Source organism: Pelmatolapia mariae, linkage group LG4 (assembly GCF_036321145.2).
Source record: "Pelmatolapia mariae isolate MD_Pm_ZW linkage group LG4, Pm_UMD_F_2, whole genome shotgun sequence".
Taxonomy (NCBI): domain Eukaryota; kingdom Metazoa; phylum Chordata; class Actinopteri; order Cichliformes; family Cichlidae; genus Pelmatolapia; species Pelmatolapia mariae.
In genome coordinates, this window is record NC_086230.1 from 22,058,872 (window position 1) to 22,076,933 (window position 18,062).

Sequence of the window (18,062 nt, forward strand, 5' to 3'; positions counted from 1 at the left end):
TTGGCGCTCTACGTAGCGATTGGCTGTTGACCCGTGACGCAAAACTCATGTAGACGGTACAGTACACAGGATTTACAGAAAGATTTGAAATTATATATATATATATCTATATATATATAGATATATATATATATCTATATATATATAGATATATATATTAGATGTATTTATAAAAATTTTTTCTTATTTTTATATAATACACAACAAAATAATATATACTAATAAAAATATTTTGGTTTTCGCAAATAGTATTTCAAATAAAACATTTACCATAGGAGGAAAAACAGAAAAAAAAAGCAACACAGAAGAGTACAAATCCTTTGACTTCTTTGTATTTATTCCTGAGCAAAGAAAACCAATAATAACTAATATTTTCTTACAACTTCACAATTTTGTCTTGTTACCATAAAGTCAGCAATCATGTCACATTCACCAACAGTGGCTGGACAAAGGACTACATGACTAACTTCCCTTATAGTGTGACATCTGTAGGTCCTTTACAAACATTTAGGAAAACTAAAATGTCATAAACACAACACATTTACAATATATACAATAAACAAAAAAGTATTGTTTAGCCAGAAATTCACAGTTCTGGGTAAGTAAGTAAAACTTATTAGTAAAACTAATACATACATAAATACATGTGCATTAGGTTGTATGTTCTCATGTATGGTACTGACATAACAACCAATGCCCTCAAGCTGGTCAACTTTGGATCAAAGCTTTGTTTATTCATTCATCTTCTTCTAACCACTGAGCATCTTCGAGTAGGTAGCCAAGACCCATTGAAGGCCGTGGTCGAGGTTTAACTGTGGCTCCATCAACCCCTTGCTCTGAATCCTCCTCACCCTGCAAGACATTTAAAAAAAAAAAAATTATTTAATTATGATAGGCTGTGATTGGAACAGTCCCTAACATAAAATAGTTGTCATTTGCTCACCTTGAAAGTAACAAAGCGCCTCACTTTAACTTCTGTTCCACCAATATAGTGAGGACCGACCCAGTCTGCCGTGTCTGCTTCTTCCTCACAAGAAAACTTCACAAAGGCCACCGATTTATGTTTCCCAGAGTTTGGATTCTTCCTAATCTAAGATCCAGTATAAAACAGAAAGTAATTATCACAGGTCTCTTGTAGGGGAAAAAAAAAGCAAAGCAATAGCTTTTTTCTTCAGTCTTTACTTTGCATGATTTGACGGTGCCCCATTCACGGAAGTAAGCTTGTATATATCCTTCATTTAAGTAGGGATTCAGATCTTCTACAAGCAGTCCATGTTCCTGTTAAATAGCAGAAATTCAAGAGCTTCATGAAACATTTAAACATAAAAAGATAAAGGGAAATAAAATGATAGCTTTGCTCAAAGATATGGGAATGAGAAAAGTTGTTTACAAGTTCATATTGCTCGGCCAAAAGATTTATGAGTTTTTTCGGAATACAGATGTATGGCCTTTTGTTAGGCGCTGTCTTCATGCCGTCTGGGAGAAAGATGAGCAAGAAAATTATAACATAGAAGGGTGATGCATCTAAAGCAGTCGCACAACAATTTGTAATTTCATTTTCTTTAAAGATGAGACATAAAATCAAGAAAGCCCTTACTTACCAGAAGTCATTGTTGAGAGTCGGATGTGAGACAAACCTGCACTTCAGATTAGGCCGAGGTAAGGAATAAAATAACCTGCTGCAGAGTGGGTTAATATGTAAGGTAGGAAAACTCCTCCCACTTTCATTCTTGTGTTTTCATGAAGGAAAGTTAGGAAGAATTTCTGAATAACTGGTCAAAGTTACCTAACTTGTTTAGCAGCTAGGGGGAAACTGTATGGTGGCAAGAGACAGCTGGCATTACTGAAAACATGTAGCAATGTGCTAGTTAACTTACTGTATTTGGACATGGTGGTACGCAGGAGCAAGTTGTCATATTTTTAGACTGTTGGTTCATCCATCTAGACTTTTCTCATTGAAACAGTAAAAAAATGTAAATAAAATAATTATAATATTTTTATTTCTTTTGAGGAACCATATTCCTTCAGATTTGTCAAATCTTCTTCAATTGTTCACTTGAACTCAAGGATGAACTGACTAGAACCTGGTGGTCCATACCATGAATATGACTCAATTTGTTTGTACTGGAAAAGAAGAACAACAAAAAGATCAAAGAACAACTTCAAGTCAGCTCAGGTAAGTTTTTACTCACATAACCTTTATGTGTCCTCAAAAGGTTTTACAGTCAAGCAAACATCATTCTTCACTGACAACATATCCAACAGGACCCCACTTTACTTTTTCTTTTGCACTTCTGCATATTTTACCGGTTAAACAATGTCACGTGATATGCGTTCTTAAGAACTCTGCTGTGAAGGTATTCATGGCTTCATAGGTAACCATGAGCTGATGACTGACTAATTTTGAGGAATCCTTGCCATGTTTGAGCCGATCAGATAAAAGAAACAACAGGGACAAAAACAAAGAAGAAATTTTATTTTGTCTTGTCATAAAATACATTGAAGGTCATTGTACACTGTGACAATAAAAGCCTATAAATAAAGATTAATAATCCTGCTGAGGTGCCAACGGTCAGTGATTCAGTTTTCAGAGATGACCAAGATTAACATGGAATATATTTAAAAATAGCAAACCTCACGGTTACTGGTTTTACTTTTATTTTGCTCATGTTTGTAGCATGTTTTAGACGTTCCTGTTTATCTGGACAATCAACTCAGTTTTGAGATAATATCGAAGCCGAAATACTTCTCAGTGAGCCAAGCTGCCGTGTAGTGAGAGATGTGTAGTGAGAGAGTGTACTTTGTTCACAGTGTGTTCAGACAGAGTCTGGGGAAGAAAAGAAAGTTCATCTTTTGACTTGAAACACCAGTGTAAAGCAAAAAAAACAAAACAAAACAAAAATTATGTAGCCTCAGTGAAGATATGCAGTATTGAGAATACTCACCCTTGAGGGGAAGTGGGATGATTATTTGCATAAATCCTGTAATTTGGCAATGAGGAACGTTTTGTCCTTACCCTCCTGTGAACGGCATTAAAACAAAACACAATGCATTTACATTAATAATGACAAAAATTTTATTTCAGCAGTTATTAAAAAATAAATTGATTAAATAAATTAAAAACTGTAATAAAATACTGAGTGAGCCAACCAGATGAGCTGAGGAAGGCTGTTTCAAAGTTTTAGAGCTACTACGTGAAAAGCGTGGTCACCTCTGGTTATAAATAGTGTGGAACTATAAACCGATGATCAGAGAAGCTGACTGCTGTTATAAGCTCTGCTGGGTAGGCAGGAGCCTCCCCATGTCGGGCCTTTTTGATAGGTTTATGTTTGTGGCTAGCTTGATGTTGGTTGTTAACTCTGACGGATTTGTCCTGTTCTCAACCAAACACTAGATAGTGAAAGTTATGACGCTTATGTTTTTGGTGACTGTTAACAGGGCTGAGTATGGCAGCTGTTGCTTCAGACTTAAGTTTCTGAAGGAACCTTCATGGACGGAACTGTATTTGTGTAGAAAAGATGATTTGTTGTCCATAGCATAACACTTTGAATTAAATGTGAGCAAGCAAATGCTTATGAGAGATTTGAGAAATGTGGTCTCAAACAAGCTTGTGGGCTCGGTTCATCTTGTCCTCCAGTTTCACCTAATAGATCTACACAAGCAAAATTTGCTCTGCCAGTGGATGATGGGGAATTGGCTGCTATCGAGACACACCCAAAATTGCAAAAATAACCACTTGACCTAGTTCAATTAGTTCTTTTCACTTCCTGGAATAAAGGAAGAAGCATTTCTCAAGGAATGTTTAGCAGGATTACAGTTGGAGGCTCAGGATAAAGCCCAAACCATCAGACAGAGTTTGAACTTTGGGAGTTGGAGCCGGGGTGGGGTTAATTAAAACAATTCAAACCCAGAGCCTGATCCATGTTTTGAACAATTTGTCTTTCAGGGATCTTTATCTTTAACAAGCAAACCAGAGGTTGAGCAAACTATAAAAGTCCTGAGGGATACTGGTAGATCTCGGTCACTGATAGTCACTGATTTGTTGCCCTTGAGTGAGTCAGGCTTTTTTACCATCTTTGGCCTCCCAAAGTCCAAAGTAGTTCAGACAGACAAAGGCATAAATTTTCTATCAAAACTCACTCAAAAAGATGAAATTGGGTGGTTGTTACATGTACAAGATTCAAACTTGTAATTTGAGCTAAATAATTTCATGTTTCTATGGTGAACGTAATTAAATCATGTAGCATCTGCATGAAATTCAGCAACTTAATTTGTTCTTGTTGAGATGACATGATACAATCTAGTAAAAGTGTTTAGTTGCCTGGACTCACGAAAATCACATTAGATGTCAAACTGCAGGAAAATCGCTGGTGTTTTAAGAGGCAGACAACTACACCCACACCACGTGTATGCTATTGCTATTTATTGCGGTTTAACCTGTCAAGGACAAAAATGTACAGAAAATGCTGCATCAAGCCTTGAAATCATAGCTTTCCTAGTTTGTTAAGCTTGGATTGACAGCTTGGTGGTGTGATGGTTAGTGCTGTTGCCTCACAGCAAGAAGGACCTGGGTTCAAATCCACAATCTGGCTAGTTTGCTGTGTGTAAATAGAGTTAGGTTAATTGGTGATTCTAAATTACCAATGAATATAAGTGTAAATGGTTGTTTGTCTCTATAAAATCATCAACCCCTGTATTGGTTCATTAAGCAAGACTAGCAGTAATTGCCTTGCTTGACAAACTAGTTATTCAAACAACAAGATTTCTTTGCGTTTTCCTAAAGTTTTTAACTTGTGTAGAATGAATTAAAACAAATTTTATTCTACATACTTAAATAAATCACTTCAACTCAATGTAAGTATGCTATGTTGATCCAACGTAATCTGATTATATTAAACCACCAAATGCCAAATGTGTTGGTTTGACATGATCAAAAATGGGTTATTGTACTTGGTTAAATCACGTGGAAATAGGTGCCATGATTAAATTGTGTTCATCCAACAACAGATTTTTTTGAGTGCTCTTTAACTAGGTCATGCAGACTCTTAGTAGTTAAACATGTGGTCTCTAGTGCCTGCCATCCTGAGTCTTAGGGAGCTCTGGAAAGGTGGCACCAGACTATTAAATCTATGCTGCAGAAGTGCTGTTTGGCTACTGGTAATGACTGGGATGAAGGAGTTCCACTAATGGTATGTGCAATACGGGAAACTAAACAAGGATCCCTGTGTCTTATCCCAGCTGAAGTTGTTTTTGGTTATTCAGTGCAGGGGTCTTTTAAAACTATTTAAATAACAACCTCTGCACAATCCAATAAAACTAATGTTTTGGACTATGTTTCACAGATCTTTGAACGCTTGTAGCAAGCCCTTTCAGTAGCACTGGAAGCTCTTTTGTCTGTTCAGATCACCATGAAGCGGTATTATAAAAAGCACATGAAAAGTCAGTTACAATGATCAAGACAGGAAAAAAATTAAAGCGTGTATTAAATGTCCAAATTATTGGGTGTCAGTAAAGCGGGAGCAAAAGAGAGTGGAAATGTGGAGGCATGCATTGGAGAGAAGAGAAAGGAAAGTCAGTACAAGTAAGACAGAGTATATGTGTATGAATGAGACGGAAGCAGGTGGAAAGGTGAAGATGAGGGGAGTAGAAGTACTGAAGATGGATGAGTTTAAATACCTGGGTCAACCATCCAAAGCAAAGGACAGTATAAAAGAGAGGTGAAGAAGAGACTGTAGGCTGTAAGCGTTAGAGATGATGTCACAGACAAAAAGACAGGAGGAAGAATTGAAAACCAGGAGGGAAGAGACGAAAGAAGAATTTTAACAAAACCATATGTACTCAGATGATGAATTCAAACTAGGATGCTGAATTTGTTTTTGTCATTTCTGTCAAAAAGGAATTTTCACATCTTTAGTGATGCCTTTTTTTCTCCGTTGCCATCATCAGGGGAAATGCTAAAAGTGGTTCAAATGCTACTTGTACATTTTAATAGTACGCCATCAGTGTCAGCCTTAACATGGTTCAAGTGTTAGCGCTGGACTAACTGCAGGAATGTCTTAAAGACATAAAGACCTGGATGGTCGCTAACTTTCTGCTTCTTAATTCAGATAAAACTGAGGTTATTGTACTCAGCCCTGAAAATCTTAGAAATATGATATCTAACCAGATTTTTACTCTGGATGGCATTACCTTGGCCTCCAGTAACACTGTGAGGAACCTTGGAGTCATTTTTGACCAGGATATGTCCTTCAACTCACATATTAAACAAATATGTAAGACTGCTTTCTTCCATTTGCGCAACATCTCTAAAGTTAGAAATATCCTGTCTCTTAGTGACACTAAAAAACTAGTTCATGCATTTATTGCTTCCAGGCTGGACTACTGTAATTCACTATTATGAGGATGTCCTAAAAACTCCCTGAAAAGCCTTCAGCTAATCCAAAATGCTGCAGCAAGAGTACTGACAGGGACTAGAAAGAGAGAGCATATTTCTCTAGTATTGGCTTCCCTTCATTGGCTTCCTGTTCAATCCAGAATTGAATTCAAAATCCTGCTCCTCACATACAAGGTCTTAAATAATCAGGCCCCATCTTATCTTAATGACCTTGTAGTACCATATCACCCTATTAGAGCACTTCGCTCTCGCACTGCAGGCCTACTTGTTGTTCCTAGAGTATTTAAAAGTAGAATGGGAGGGAGAGCCCTCGGTTTTCAGGCCCCTCTTCTGTGGAACCAGCTTCCAGTTTGGATTCGGGAGACAGACACTATCTCTACTTTTAAGATTAGGCTTAAAACTTTCCTTTTTGCTAAAGCATATAGTTAGGGCTGGACCAGGTGACCCTATGTGTTAATAGACCTCTCTGCACTGAATCATATCTGTTATTAATCTCTGTCTCTCTTCCACAGAATGTCTTTATCCTGTCTTCCTTCTCTCACCCCAACCGGTTGCAGCAGATGGCCGCCCCTCCCTGAGCCTGGTTCTGCCGGAGGTTTCTTCCTGTTAAAAGGGAGTTTTTCCTTCCCACTGTCGCCAAAGTGCTTGCTCATAGGGGGTCATATGATTGTTGGGTTTTTCTCTGTATCTATGAAGCGCTTTGAGGCAACTTTTGTTGTGATTTGGCGCTATATAAATAAAATTGAATTGAATTGAATTGAATTGGACTATCTTAAACTCATAAATGCCGCTAACATAGACAAACTTATGCATACATTTTCAATCTGCTTTTCTAACCGGCTGATGATTTTCCTCTGGCCATCAACAACTTGAGCCTGAAAGTATATCACCATTCTGCAAAAACAAAAGCAAAAATAGCAATGGATCATTTCAAAATTTTAAGAGCGTAAAACTGTTTCTGTAGGTCATGAACGTTAAATGTTTCAATGGAGGAGATGCTTGCTGCTACGAATTGCTACCAACAAACAACACTGACTTGCTAATTAATGAAATGAAATACATAGCAGAAACAGGAGCGTAATCATTACCACTCACAGAAAGACTCCACTGGCGAGGAATAGAAACACTGGATTCTCTACCAAACAGTCGTAGACCCAGCTGAGCCACTTCAGGATTGGATGAGCATCCTCCAGGTGCCTGGTCGACATCTGCCCTCCCTCAAACATTGTTGTGAGACTCCTGAAAGGGCCGCAGTTTTCCGAGGGTTTGATTCTGTGCATGACAGGCAGATGCATTTAAGGGGATACAATATATACATATATATATATATATATATATATATATATATATATATATATATATATATATATATATATATATATATATATACACACACATTGTAATGTAACAACTCATCACTTCTTCAGGCTTTAAGCTCTCCCTTTCACTGTCATCTTTTTTTAGCCTGATCCTTTATGTCTCGTGGTTTGTTTGTTTTTTTTGTTTACTCTGAATCAGTTGATGAGTTTGTAAAGTCATTGTCTTGCCATTTACCATCAGGGTAAAAATATTCCAGTTGTAGTTTTAGTTTGTACTTAAGAGGTTGTTGTTTTACTTAAGGTTTGTTTTTAGCGAGCTGTGTGTTTGTGGTTTTGAAACACTCACAAGCATTTTCACGCTATAAGCATGAAAATGCTTATGTGCATTCCAAGAAGATTGTTATACTTACGTCCATACTGTATAAATGATAGTCACGACAGTGCCAAGAAATGAGGGGAACCACAGTATGCAAATGAACAGCGTTGTCATTTGAGTGGCCCTCCAGGGCTTTCTCGAGGCCTGACAGTTGAGAATGAGACTTCTCTGGAAAACAAAGAGGAAGAATCATGTTTGCAATGCAGTCTTGGCATACGGTACTACAGCCCCACTGCATACACACTCTACCAACCTTCTTCATGTAAAACAACACAATCAGTTTTATGAGTTGGACTCCAGGAAGAAGTGGTGCAAACAGAACTCCGATCCTACAAGAACAAAAGCAACACATGACCACTGATTTTCCTTTTTAACGCTGATATTAAAGCTGTGTTTTTACTGAATAATCACCATGTAAGAGTTTGCCCATATATGAGCTCCAACACGTTACGAGCAATGTCGAACACTGGCTTTCTTTTCTTTTGCAGGATTGTCTGGGAAAAGACCCTAGAGGGGAAGAATTAGGTTTTGGCTTAAAACAGAAGTAAAACCAATCACCTGATTTGGCTCTAACTGGTAAACCAACTTGCCTCCATAGGAACTCTCCCAAAAAAGTGTAAAGCACTGTAACGATGAAGTCCATCACAAGGAGCCGGTACAGTTCTTGGCCAACTAAACTCTCCCAACACTGAAAAAAATATAAAAATGTGGATGATAAATGCTTTCAGATTCCAAAACTGTAGCTATAATTTCGCATGTGTTAAACATCTGTGTCCAAAAAGCTTTCTTTAAGGAATACAAACAATTGCATACAGTAACTGAGTGCTGAATCATGTAAGAGCATGAGGATGTTACTAACCTCCAGACGTTTCGCTGGAATGCTCTCCAGCCAGTGATAACATAGAACTCCAATAACACTGACCTTCAACAGCAGGTTCCTGAAAAATAAATGATCAAATACTTTATTATAAATATTTAAACTTTATAAAAATCAAATCACATATCAAAGACATTGTAAATGTTATCACTATCAGTAAATAATAATTTTACATCATTCTGAACTATGGTTAAATGAGCACTATGTTATTCATTTGAAAACTTCTTTTGCGTGTTTTCCTTTTTTTTTTTTCGCTTACCTGAAGACAGAGACATAGACACGTGTGCCAGGTGATTCATATTTCTCTGCCCAAACGCATAAGTTGAAGAAGCCAGGGAGTAGCAGGTTAATGCCCGACACCACTGCTGACAAGACCAGCAACTCAGTCTCTTTGGGCAGATTGTGGGCTTTTAAAATGGTCTAAATCCCAATGAAAAATGCAGACCGACAAGTTATAATCAAAACAGGAAAGGAAGTTTCACTTAAACATTATATGCAACTGAAATAGGATCGTCTTGACAACCATGATATTTAAAAATAAAGTATTGATATAGTATCAGTAATCCTCTCACACCATCTACCTGCAGTTGTGTTTGACATCATGGGGACGTATCCAGGTTATATTGGAAGTCAATCTGCAGTTCTCTAACGTTGACTGATTCTGATTTATTACTAAAGAATTGTCTTTAGACTTATTCAGAAAGAGAAGAGTGAAATTGGCGACACCGCTTTGAGTATGTACAGTGCTGTGAAAAAGTAGTTGCCCTCTCTTGTTAAATCGTGAATTAACTGTGATGAACACAATGTTTTAGAAAGCTGAGCCAAGGGTGATACGATCAGCTGTTAGGTTTAGGGGCAATTACTTTTTCACACATTGTCAGGTAGGTTTTGGCAGCTTTTTTCCCCTAATAAATGAAATAATGTAAAAACTGCATGTTGCATTTACTTTGAAGGCCTGAAACGTGTGCAATATGCAAAAATCTACGAAATAAGGAAGAGGGCAAGTACTTTTTCACCGCACTGTATATGCAGGTGTTCTGGACCATCTTGAGCCTTGTGGGTCATGAGATGATAACACAAAAGTTTATTACTTCTATATTATTCCTGTTATTTCTATTATTATTTGTCCTTGCACAGAAAAGCTTTGAATCACCAGTATCTCACCTGTCAGTTTTTGGGGGGGTTTGTGTGTGTGTGTGTGTGTGTGCGTTGGGGATATCAAAAGGTCTAGCAGGAAAGAAAACAAGAAGTAGCTCACCACAGTGGGTGGGGAATGAAAATGTACATACTTAGAGTGGTGCTTGACTGTGCATGAATACTACCATTTCCTTTTCCCAACAATGGGTACCTTGAAGTCGAGTTTTTTTTCTGACAGGTAGTGCACTCCTATGGTGCCCAAGAAAATGCTTATTAAGCATGCGGTCCACGCCAACAGATGAACAATAAGGCGGCGAAGTTGTTGCATGCAGGTCTTTTTGTCTTCTCCCTTGATCATCTCAGACAGCTGCTCCTGTTGGAAAAGCACCCTTTTGTAAACTAAGCCTTTCAAATAGGATGCTTCTAAAACAGACATTTAACATCTTTTTTAAACTAAGAACATGGCCCCGAGGGTGACATAACACGTGAACATGTGATCAGGTTCCTGTGAGCAAACGATAACCACAAACACTACTATGTGTGATGTCAAACTGACAAAGACTGAAATACTTGTTGCTAAGAATCATCAAGAAAACATTCAGTGTAAAGAAACCCCTTTTAAATAACTTGGTTTGTTTGGTCTATTTTAAAAATAATTTCAACAAAACAAGAACCAAAAGAAAAGTTTCACGCTTCAGTGAGTATTCATATAAGGTCATACTTTGAGCTGAGTGCTGATTTTCTCAGACTGGAGTCTGACAGATATCTTCTTGCTCACTTTAAAGTCCCAGCAAGAAAAAACTTTCACAGCCAGATTCTCGTTAGATTTGAGGACTTGAAAGTTTTTTCCGAAGGATTTGGACAACCTGTCAATAAAACAAACAAACAGTATAACTAAAAAAGACACAACAAAAATTGAATTAAAGCATACGTAATTGAGTTAGAGTTCAACCTGTACACAAGGATGATGCAGATAATGAAGAGGGTGAAGCCAATGGTAAAGAAATAGGCTGCTGGCATTCGGTATTGGTCTCCATGTAACGTTCCATTAGAGTAATAGCCGTAAAACATCAAGCTGTCAGAAAAGTAGCCCTGTGAAAGAAAACATTAAAGATAGCTCTGGTTTCTTTGTCGCTGAAATAAGCTTGTAAATACAGCTGGGATATGATGTACAGGCATCTCACCGTGCCCGTGAGAAGCTCAATACCACTGAAGTCTGCTTTAGAACTACGAGGAGGGTTGATGGCTTGTGGGATGATTAAGAACAAGCCAGTGATGACAAAGAGGAGAAGGTTAAGGAACAGGAGTGTTCTCAGAAAAAGGAAGTAGGACAGCACACCGGTTCCGTAACGTCCGCTCAGTGTCTTCAAGGCTGAATGCCACAATTTGAACGAACTGAAGACGGGCAGGCAGCTAAAGAGGCAGTGGCGCCAAGTCTGAGGGGAAAGGAACATGAGCGTGTCGCCTACACACATGGCGAAATCTTATCACTGTGTACGCTGTTTGCACTTACCATTGAAATGTACATGCTTAGATGAGTGTAGCAGGGTATATTTCTGCCGATGAATGAACTTTCAGTTTTTAAACTGAAAGCAACTTTTCTAGAAGAAGATAGGGAGATGGAATAATTGTCAAAAATGGTGAGACTCCATCCAAATAGATTCTAAGATTCTTGAAGATGACGTGAAGTATTGGTACTGATCGTGATTTCCATTGCACGACTCCTCTGGTCACGCCAGTGGTTTGTGTCTCACATACCTGATTTCGATCTTATCTGCCAAGCTAAGTGGCATTGCTCGCAGCTTGCGGGTGCCTTCACTCACTGAGAGGCCTTGGAGGCTGGACACCAGCTGGTCCATATTATTTTCAGCGGTGCAAAAGTTGAAACCTGTGAAATAAGAGAGGTCAGATCTCACTATAGTGAGAGGGTTAAAAGTAGAACAAAAACACTTGTTAACGCTTGTCAGAAAAATAGCAAATGGCACCTTCAGTGTTGATTTCTTCCACCTCTGCCAGAACAGAGGCACCCTGGACTGGTCTGGAGAGGTGAGGAGATTCATGGGATGAGGCCTGATATCGCACTCGCCGGGATTTATTTAATTCTGTGTGGATGAGGAATTTCGTTTTGAACAAATGTTGTAGTTAACACGTGTGAATAAATCCTAGCAAACATTTAGACAGCATGGAGAGATTTTCCCCTCACCTGCAGTGCGACTAGGCATCGAGGCGAGCACCTTTACCGTTGCAGCCGACCAGCCGTGTCTCTGCAGATGGCTGATCTCTTCTCTGTCGAGTGATTCGTCACTCGTGTAACTGCTTCTGTTTGACTGTACATCTACGAAATGATAGGTTTTATAGGTTTTTATAATCTGTAGACATCAAAAATAAAACTACAGATAGAAATTGGATTCAAACATTTCGCTGGGGTGTAAACAGCAAACACTGAGTCATTGTACCTGTGCATTCTTTAAAGACTTCCATCTCCAGTATTTCAGGGCAATTTTGGGTGCTGGTTTCTGGCTCATTGATGGGATTGAAGGAGAAATCCTGAGCTGGTTCTCCATCTGCCAGATTCCTACAAGGGAGTAAAGAGAATAATGACCAAAAGTCCCCAAAACCTTCGACCAACATGAAGAGGACTTATAGCGCATGTTGTTTTATATGAATAGCTTTTGGAGTTTTTCTTTGTACACTGGCTGCTTTTTCACTTATTTTCAGGGGAATGCTTTTTTCATCTGTTACGCCGCCTAACTATTAACTTTGCATCATTTATGCATGGTCCCTAAGTCAAGTGAGGAAACAGCGTTATGTCTACCATTAAAAGACAACTCAGAAAACAACCAATTTCAAATTGTATCTTTAGGCTCTTGTATATTTTAGCTCAAACAGCTATTAGCTGAAAACTTGGCATATCTTTGCATGTTGGTCAGTGAGTCCTTACAAAATTTGAGGAAATTGAACAAGTGGACCACAAAAGAAGAAGCGGCAGGCGTAAAAAGGAAAAGGAAATAATATATACAGCAAATGGACAGGATCTGAAAATCCTTAAAAATAGAAAAAAATTCCAAGTAAGACCAAAAACAGGACCTAAAAGATGCATTTTAAACTTTATTCAATCCATCTTCTATTCACTGAAACCTCATCAGAAATGTTTTCAGTGTCTGTCTGAGATATGCCAAGTTACACGAGAAGTGGAGTGAAAATCAGTGGCAGCAGGTCTGATGGAGCGATGAACCCAGATTGGAAAGTTTTTGGTTCAAATCATGGTTAACATGTACGGAAGACATAACGACAGAGGTGCAGATATGAGTGTTTATAGTTCTAAAACACAGTGGCGGCTCGACCATAGGTTACATTTTATGTGTTGGCCATTTTGCCAGAATTTATGGAATTATGAACACAGAAAAGTGTCGTCAGGTTTTGATTCAAATCAAATCACTTTTATTGTCACATCACATGTGCAGGTACACTGGTACAGTACATGCGAGTGAAATTCTTGTGTGCGAGCTTCACAAGCAACAGAGTTGTGCAAAAATACAATAACGTAAAACAAGCAAAATATAAGAATGGCTAGATCTGAGAGTAATAAATATATGTACAATATATAAGAGTATATGCATTACTGGATGTGTATACTAAATATGTTTTTCTACGTGTGTGTGTGTGTGTGTGTGTGTGTGTGTGTGTGAGAGAGAGAGAGAGAGTGTGTGTGGGTGTGTGTGTGTGTGTGTGTGTGTGTGTGTGTGTGTGTGTGTGTGTGTGTGTGTGTGTGTGTGTGTGTGTGTGTGTGTGTATACATATTTTTTCAAATTAAATAGAGTAAACAATAAAATAAAATATATAAAATATACAGAGGTTGGTAGTTGGACATGTGCAAAACAAGTGGTATTTATATACAGTATGGAGTGCATAATGTTGAAGTTCCAGTAGTGAAGGTGAGGTGTCTATGAAGTGTTCAGCAGTCTGATGGCCTGATGGAAAAAGCTGTCTCTCAGTCTGCTGGTACGGGACCGGATGCTGCAGAACCTCCTTCCCGATGGAAGTAGTCTGAACAGTTTATGGCTGGGGTGACTGGAGTCCTTGATGATCCTCCCCGCTTTCCTCAGGCACCGCTTCCTGTAGATGTCTTGGAGGGAGGGAAGCTCACCTCCAATTATCCGTTCAGAGCACCGCACTACTCTCTGGAGAGCTTTATGCGATACTGCAATCTGGAAAACCTGTGATTGGCAATGGCTTCATTTTTAAGCACAACAATGCAGTAAAAGCAGATGTGGATAAAAAAAGAATAAAAACACAGTGGAAACACTGTCAGTTATAGCCTGGCATCTCCCCATGCGTGTGCGCGTCGTGTTCATCATTTTCAAAACTTTTCATCCACTTGGCAGATGCATTGCAAACGAGATTAACCTGTTCTTTTTTTCACACTAATGCATAACATGTTGTAAGGCCAGTTTCCACGGCACCTACGAGGTGGTTTTCAGGAAGATTTTTCAACAAATCGAAAGTACCCAACTGTAATAGGAAGGCTTTTCTTTTTAACTTAAAACTGTCTGATAGGCAATTTTTGTGGAGTAAAATGGAAAACACTGGCAATCTATCCTCATTGGATAATGATTCTTTTGATTGGAGGAGATTTATAAAACAGACTGTTTTGCGCGCCCTGTGCGGGGTGAGTGAAATTATATTAGTATCAGGGTTAGCCAGCCACATTACTCACTGCAAAGTAGTGACTAATGCAGGTTTTTAGATATATGTGCTTAAACCTGTCTACATGAGGCATGAACACCCAGTGTAGACAGGTTTAAACATTTTAATTAACTGTAAATTAAATGTAAACTATGCATTTTGGTGGCAACGACTGATAGTAGCAAATAACCCTGATCACTGTGTCACCACACTGCCACCTGATGATGAGTGACGTGTCTTAAAGGCTTTAAAGTTTATTTGCTCCTGTGGTTGAAATTTACATTTAAAAGTCAGAGAAGGCGCGCTTCCTTTTTTTATAGCACAGAATTTTAAGCAGCACCTTCTCTTGATCATACAATAGTAAGCGTAACTAAATGACTAAATAAAATTAACTTAGAAAAAGATGCAAATCAACACTATCACAAACAAGGAAGTCAATGCTTTAAAGTATTTATATTCATATATATATATTTAGTATTTGCCGTGGCTGCAGCAGGAGGAGGTCGAACAGGTGGAAGCTTAGTAGTTTGATTTCTCTCTGCAATCACCAATCTGTAGTCCAGAGCAGTGCCCCACCTACAGGACTATGTGAATATCTTTTTTCCTGAAACATGTCAAACATGTTTATTTTATGTTTGACATTCTGTGTAGGCAAGCAAGTTGATGTTGATAGAGCTCTACTTCTTCTTCAGAAAGGCTTATCTATTTTGTTTTCTTTTTTTAGACTGCTTTCTTGCAATGTCATGATCTTGCAGTGTTTACTACCTCACCCGGGACTGAACCCTGAGTGTCTCCACTTTGCAGGTATTCGCCATTGTGGTTTTTGGAACCATCTCAGACCAAGGCTACTATAGCCCCACGAGTAAAGTAAATGGCACCTGCATGTTTAACAACAATGAATGCGCATGCAGCTATGCGGTGGGAGTTGGAGTCCTGGCCTTTGTGGCTTGTGTTGTGTTCCCCATCCTGGACGTCATCATTTCAAAGATCTCTAGTGCCACAGCAAAAAATCGCATTGTCAAAGGAGATCTGGCCTTCTCCAGTAAGTCAGCTTTAACTGCTATGCCATATAGTTCATTAAAGGAACAAAAGAGTGCAAAAGAAGGAAGTGCAGCCTGTTATATCTTGAAGCTGTCACCAGCTCTAATCTTTTCCACTGAATTTGTTTCTCTGCTTTGAATCACCTGACAGCGGCTATGACCTTCCTGTGGTTCATCTGCTTCTGTGTCTTGCTCAACCAGTGGACCAGAACTAACTCCGAATATGTCATGGCCGATGCTGCCCGAGCTGCCATTGCTTTCTCCTTCTTCTCAATCATCACCTGGGTATGTCTGACGTACAGCTCACAGTTGGTTTGGAATCTCTTGTGCGAACAATTAATGTACTAATTCAAATTTCTCTCAACAGGCTGTTTTGGCGTACGTTGCATATGGAAGGTATAATGTAAACCTGAACACCTGTGAGTGGCTGACTGCTTTATTTTCCAGAATCATTGGAAATGGAAATTCTGAATAGATGTTCTCTCTCCCACGGTGCCTCTGTACAGCATAGACTTTGATTGTTCAAACCCCACACAGGTGACATTTGGATTCGAGGCAGCAAATATTAACTTTGAGACTGACTTTCAGCAGCCAAACAGATTGGACTTGTAGGCTACTAAAAGTAAAACAAAAGTAGCCTGTCTGTGTTTGTTGTTTACTTACAGTTTACTTCAACCATTTTCAACCAATGAGAAGCTACGTCTGTAAAAGACTTTCCATGTGATTATTTAAAAAATGTTCGGATTAGAAAAAGCTCTGCTCCTCAGGCTCGTATGCGTCGTTTGTATCAGCTGTGTAACGAGACATTTTTAAATTGTACTACAGAAAATGTGTGTTCCTCGTTAGTCATGGTTAAAACAGACACTCGACACTCCTCTGGCATTAAACGCATCACCTATTATCCCAGGCCTTGAACATGTGAATTATGTGTTTTTATAGGCAAACTAATGTATAAATAACATGTTTACAGGAAATACCCCAATCTAATAAATGTTGATTTGTGGTAACAGCTTCATTATGTCTTTTCTCTGACAAACCAAATTAATAAACTGCAAACTAGCGTTTAGGTAGCATGTTATTGTGTCTCATTGTCAATTCCCCCATTTTGCTATTTTTATCTGAAGTGAAGCACCTTGTAATTTTGCCTGGAAAGGTGCTATAGAAATACAACTTTATTACTTACTTACTTCACAGAAAAATATTTAAAAGAGACTTACTCGTAGTCGATATCTGTTTCACAAATGTTGACATTGTAATCCATGGTTTTTGATGATCACCATTTATCTCAAACACGACGTCCAAGTCTGCTGTGTAGTGGAGCAGTGCTGTGTAACACTTCTGAAAATAAACTATCTGCAAATGAGTATGATGCTTTATTTTGTCACACTGTCTAGCCACTTCTCTGATAACCTCACAGTGTTGCTTTGCTACTTGTGACATCCTGCCCACAACCTTTATCATAGTCGCTGGGGTATTAACAACTTCCTCATTTACAATCTCTCTTTTTTTTTTTCTTTAATCATTTGAATATGAATAAAGAGCAAAGAGGAGGAGGTTAGGTTAGTCTTTCTTGACTCTTTAAAGACATAAATGTTTCCTGTCAGTTGTTTGCTATAACATTTCATGACCATTCTTTGTATGGGGACAAAGTAAATGAATAACTGTAACACAATAACAACAGCAATAATAGAAAATATGTCTAATTCATTTTTTTCCACTGGAAACATTTGTATTTGCATTCAAGACAGCTGGAGGAATACGATGAGCATTTTGAGTTATGGTTGACCCTCCAGTGGTCATAATAACAAACTACAACATTATATTAGGAAGCTAAATGAGTTGCAGGAAAAAATATACTGGCTTTTGAAATAAAGGCAAAACCAATGTATTGTTGTAATGTATTTCATGCATTTGAGAGGATACGTCATTGTTTCTTGTATAATTATTTTGTGCCATTGTTGGCAAATAGTTTGTGCTTTGTAATTTGTTTCAATGTGCGTGACCTTTTGGTCACCTATGAGTGGGTGAGTGAATAGTATTATGATTGGTTACTTCATGGTTAAATGGCTATTTCCAGCCCCGTGCTTGTTTTAGAAATGACCGTTCTCACTCTGGTGTAGTGAATTTGAGGGACTAGCACAATACTTTCAGTCCTTTAATATAGGACACAAATAAATCAAACTTTGCAAAAATAAGCTAATTATCGAAAGGAAGAGATCAGATGAGCACCTCA

At 38.4% G+C, this 18,062-nt stretch overlaps 2 protein-coding genes across 2 annotated transcripts; one reads left to right on the forward strand and one right to left on the reverse strand.

The window, feature by feature from the left end:
- Positions 1-2,563: 2,563 nt before the first annotated feature.
- On the reverse strand, positions 2,564-17,095 carry LOC134625440 (transmembrane channel-like protein 6). Its single transcript, XM_063470659.1, has 20 exons — positions 17,047-17,095; positions 12,560-12,678; positions 12,307-12,438; positions 12,089-12,205; positions 11,862-11,991; positions 11,617-11,704; positions 11,288-11,539; positions 11,056-11,195; positions 10,825-10,969; positions 10,315-10,476; positions 9,226-9,386; positions 8,949-9,027; positions 8,680-8,777; positions 8,501-8,596; positions 8,343-8,418; positions 8,124-8,257; positions 7,490-7,666; positions 7,210-7,288; positions 2,946-3,020; positions 2,564-2,827 (listed from the first exon to the last, which is right to left on the reverse strand). The coding sequence occupies exons 1-19, from the start codon at positions 17,088-17,090 to the stop codon at positions 2,967-2,969; spliced, it is 2,283 nt and encodes a 760-aa protein (XP_063326729.1). The 5' UTR covers positions 17,091-17,095; the 3' UTR covers positions 2,564-2,827; positions 2,946-2,966.
- On the forward strand, positions 14,882-16,340 carry LOC134625670 (synaptogyrin-2-like). The gene is made up of 5 exons (XM_063470926.1): positions 14,882-14,902; positions 15,594-15,831; positions 15,981-16,114; positions 16,197-16,248; positions 16,336-16,340. The coding sequence occupies exons 1-5, from the start codon at positions 14,882-14,884 to the stop codon at positions 16,338-16,340; spliced, it is 450 nt and encodes a 149-aa protein (XP_063326996.1).
- Positions 17,096-18,062: the final 967 nt, after the last annotated feature.

What these genes read in the sequence shown, in the direction of transcription:
- LOC134625670 (XM_063470926.1), top strand. Translation starts at nt 14,882, where the DNA reads ATGAACACCCAGTGTAGACAG. An exon ending in AGGAGATCTGGCCTTCTCCA is followed by an intron (nt 15,832 to 15,980) that starts GTAAGTCAGCTT and finishes ATCACCTGACAG; the next exon opens with CGGCTATGACCTTCCTGTGG. An exon ending in TCTTCTCAATCATCACCTGG is followed by an intron (nt 16,115 to 16,196) that starts GTATGTCTGACG and finishes TTCTCTCAACAG; the next exon opens with GCTGTTTTGGCGTACGTTGC.
- LOC134625440 (XM_063470659.1), bottom strand. Translation starts at nt 17,090, where the DNA reads ATGGATTACAATGTCAACATTTGTGAAACAGATATCGACTACGA. An exon ending in GAAACAGATATCGACTACGA is followed by an intron (nt 12,679 to 17,046) that starts GTAAGTCTCTTT and finishes ACTCCCTTGTAG; the next exon opens with GAATCTGGCAGATGGAGAAC. An exon ending in GCAGATAAGATCGAAATCAG is followed by an intron (nt 11,705 to 11,861) that starts GTATGTGAGACA and finishes ATCTTCTTCTAG; the next exon opens with AAAAGTTGCTTTCAGTTTAA.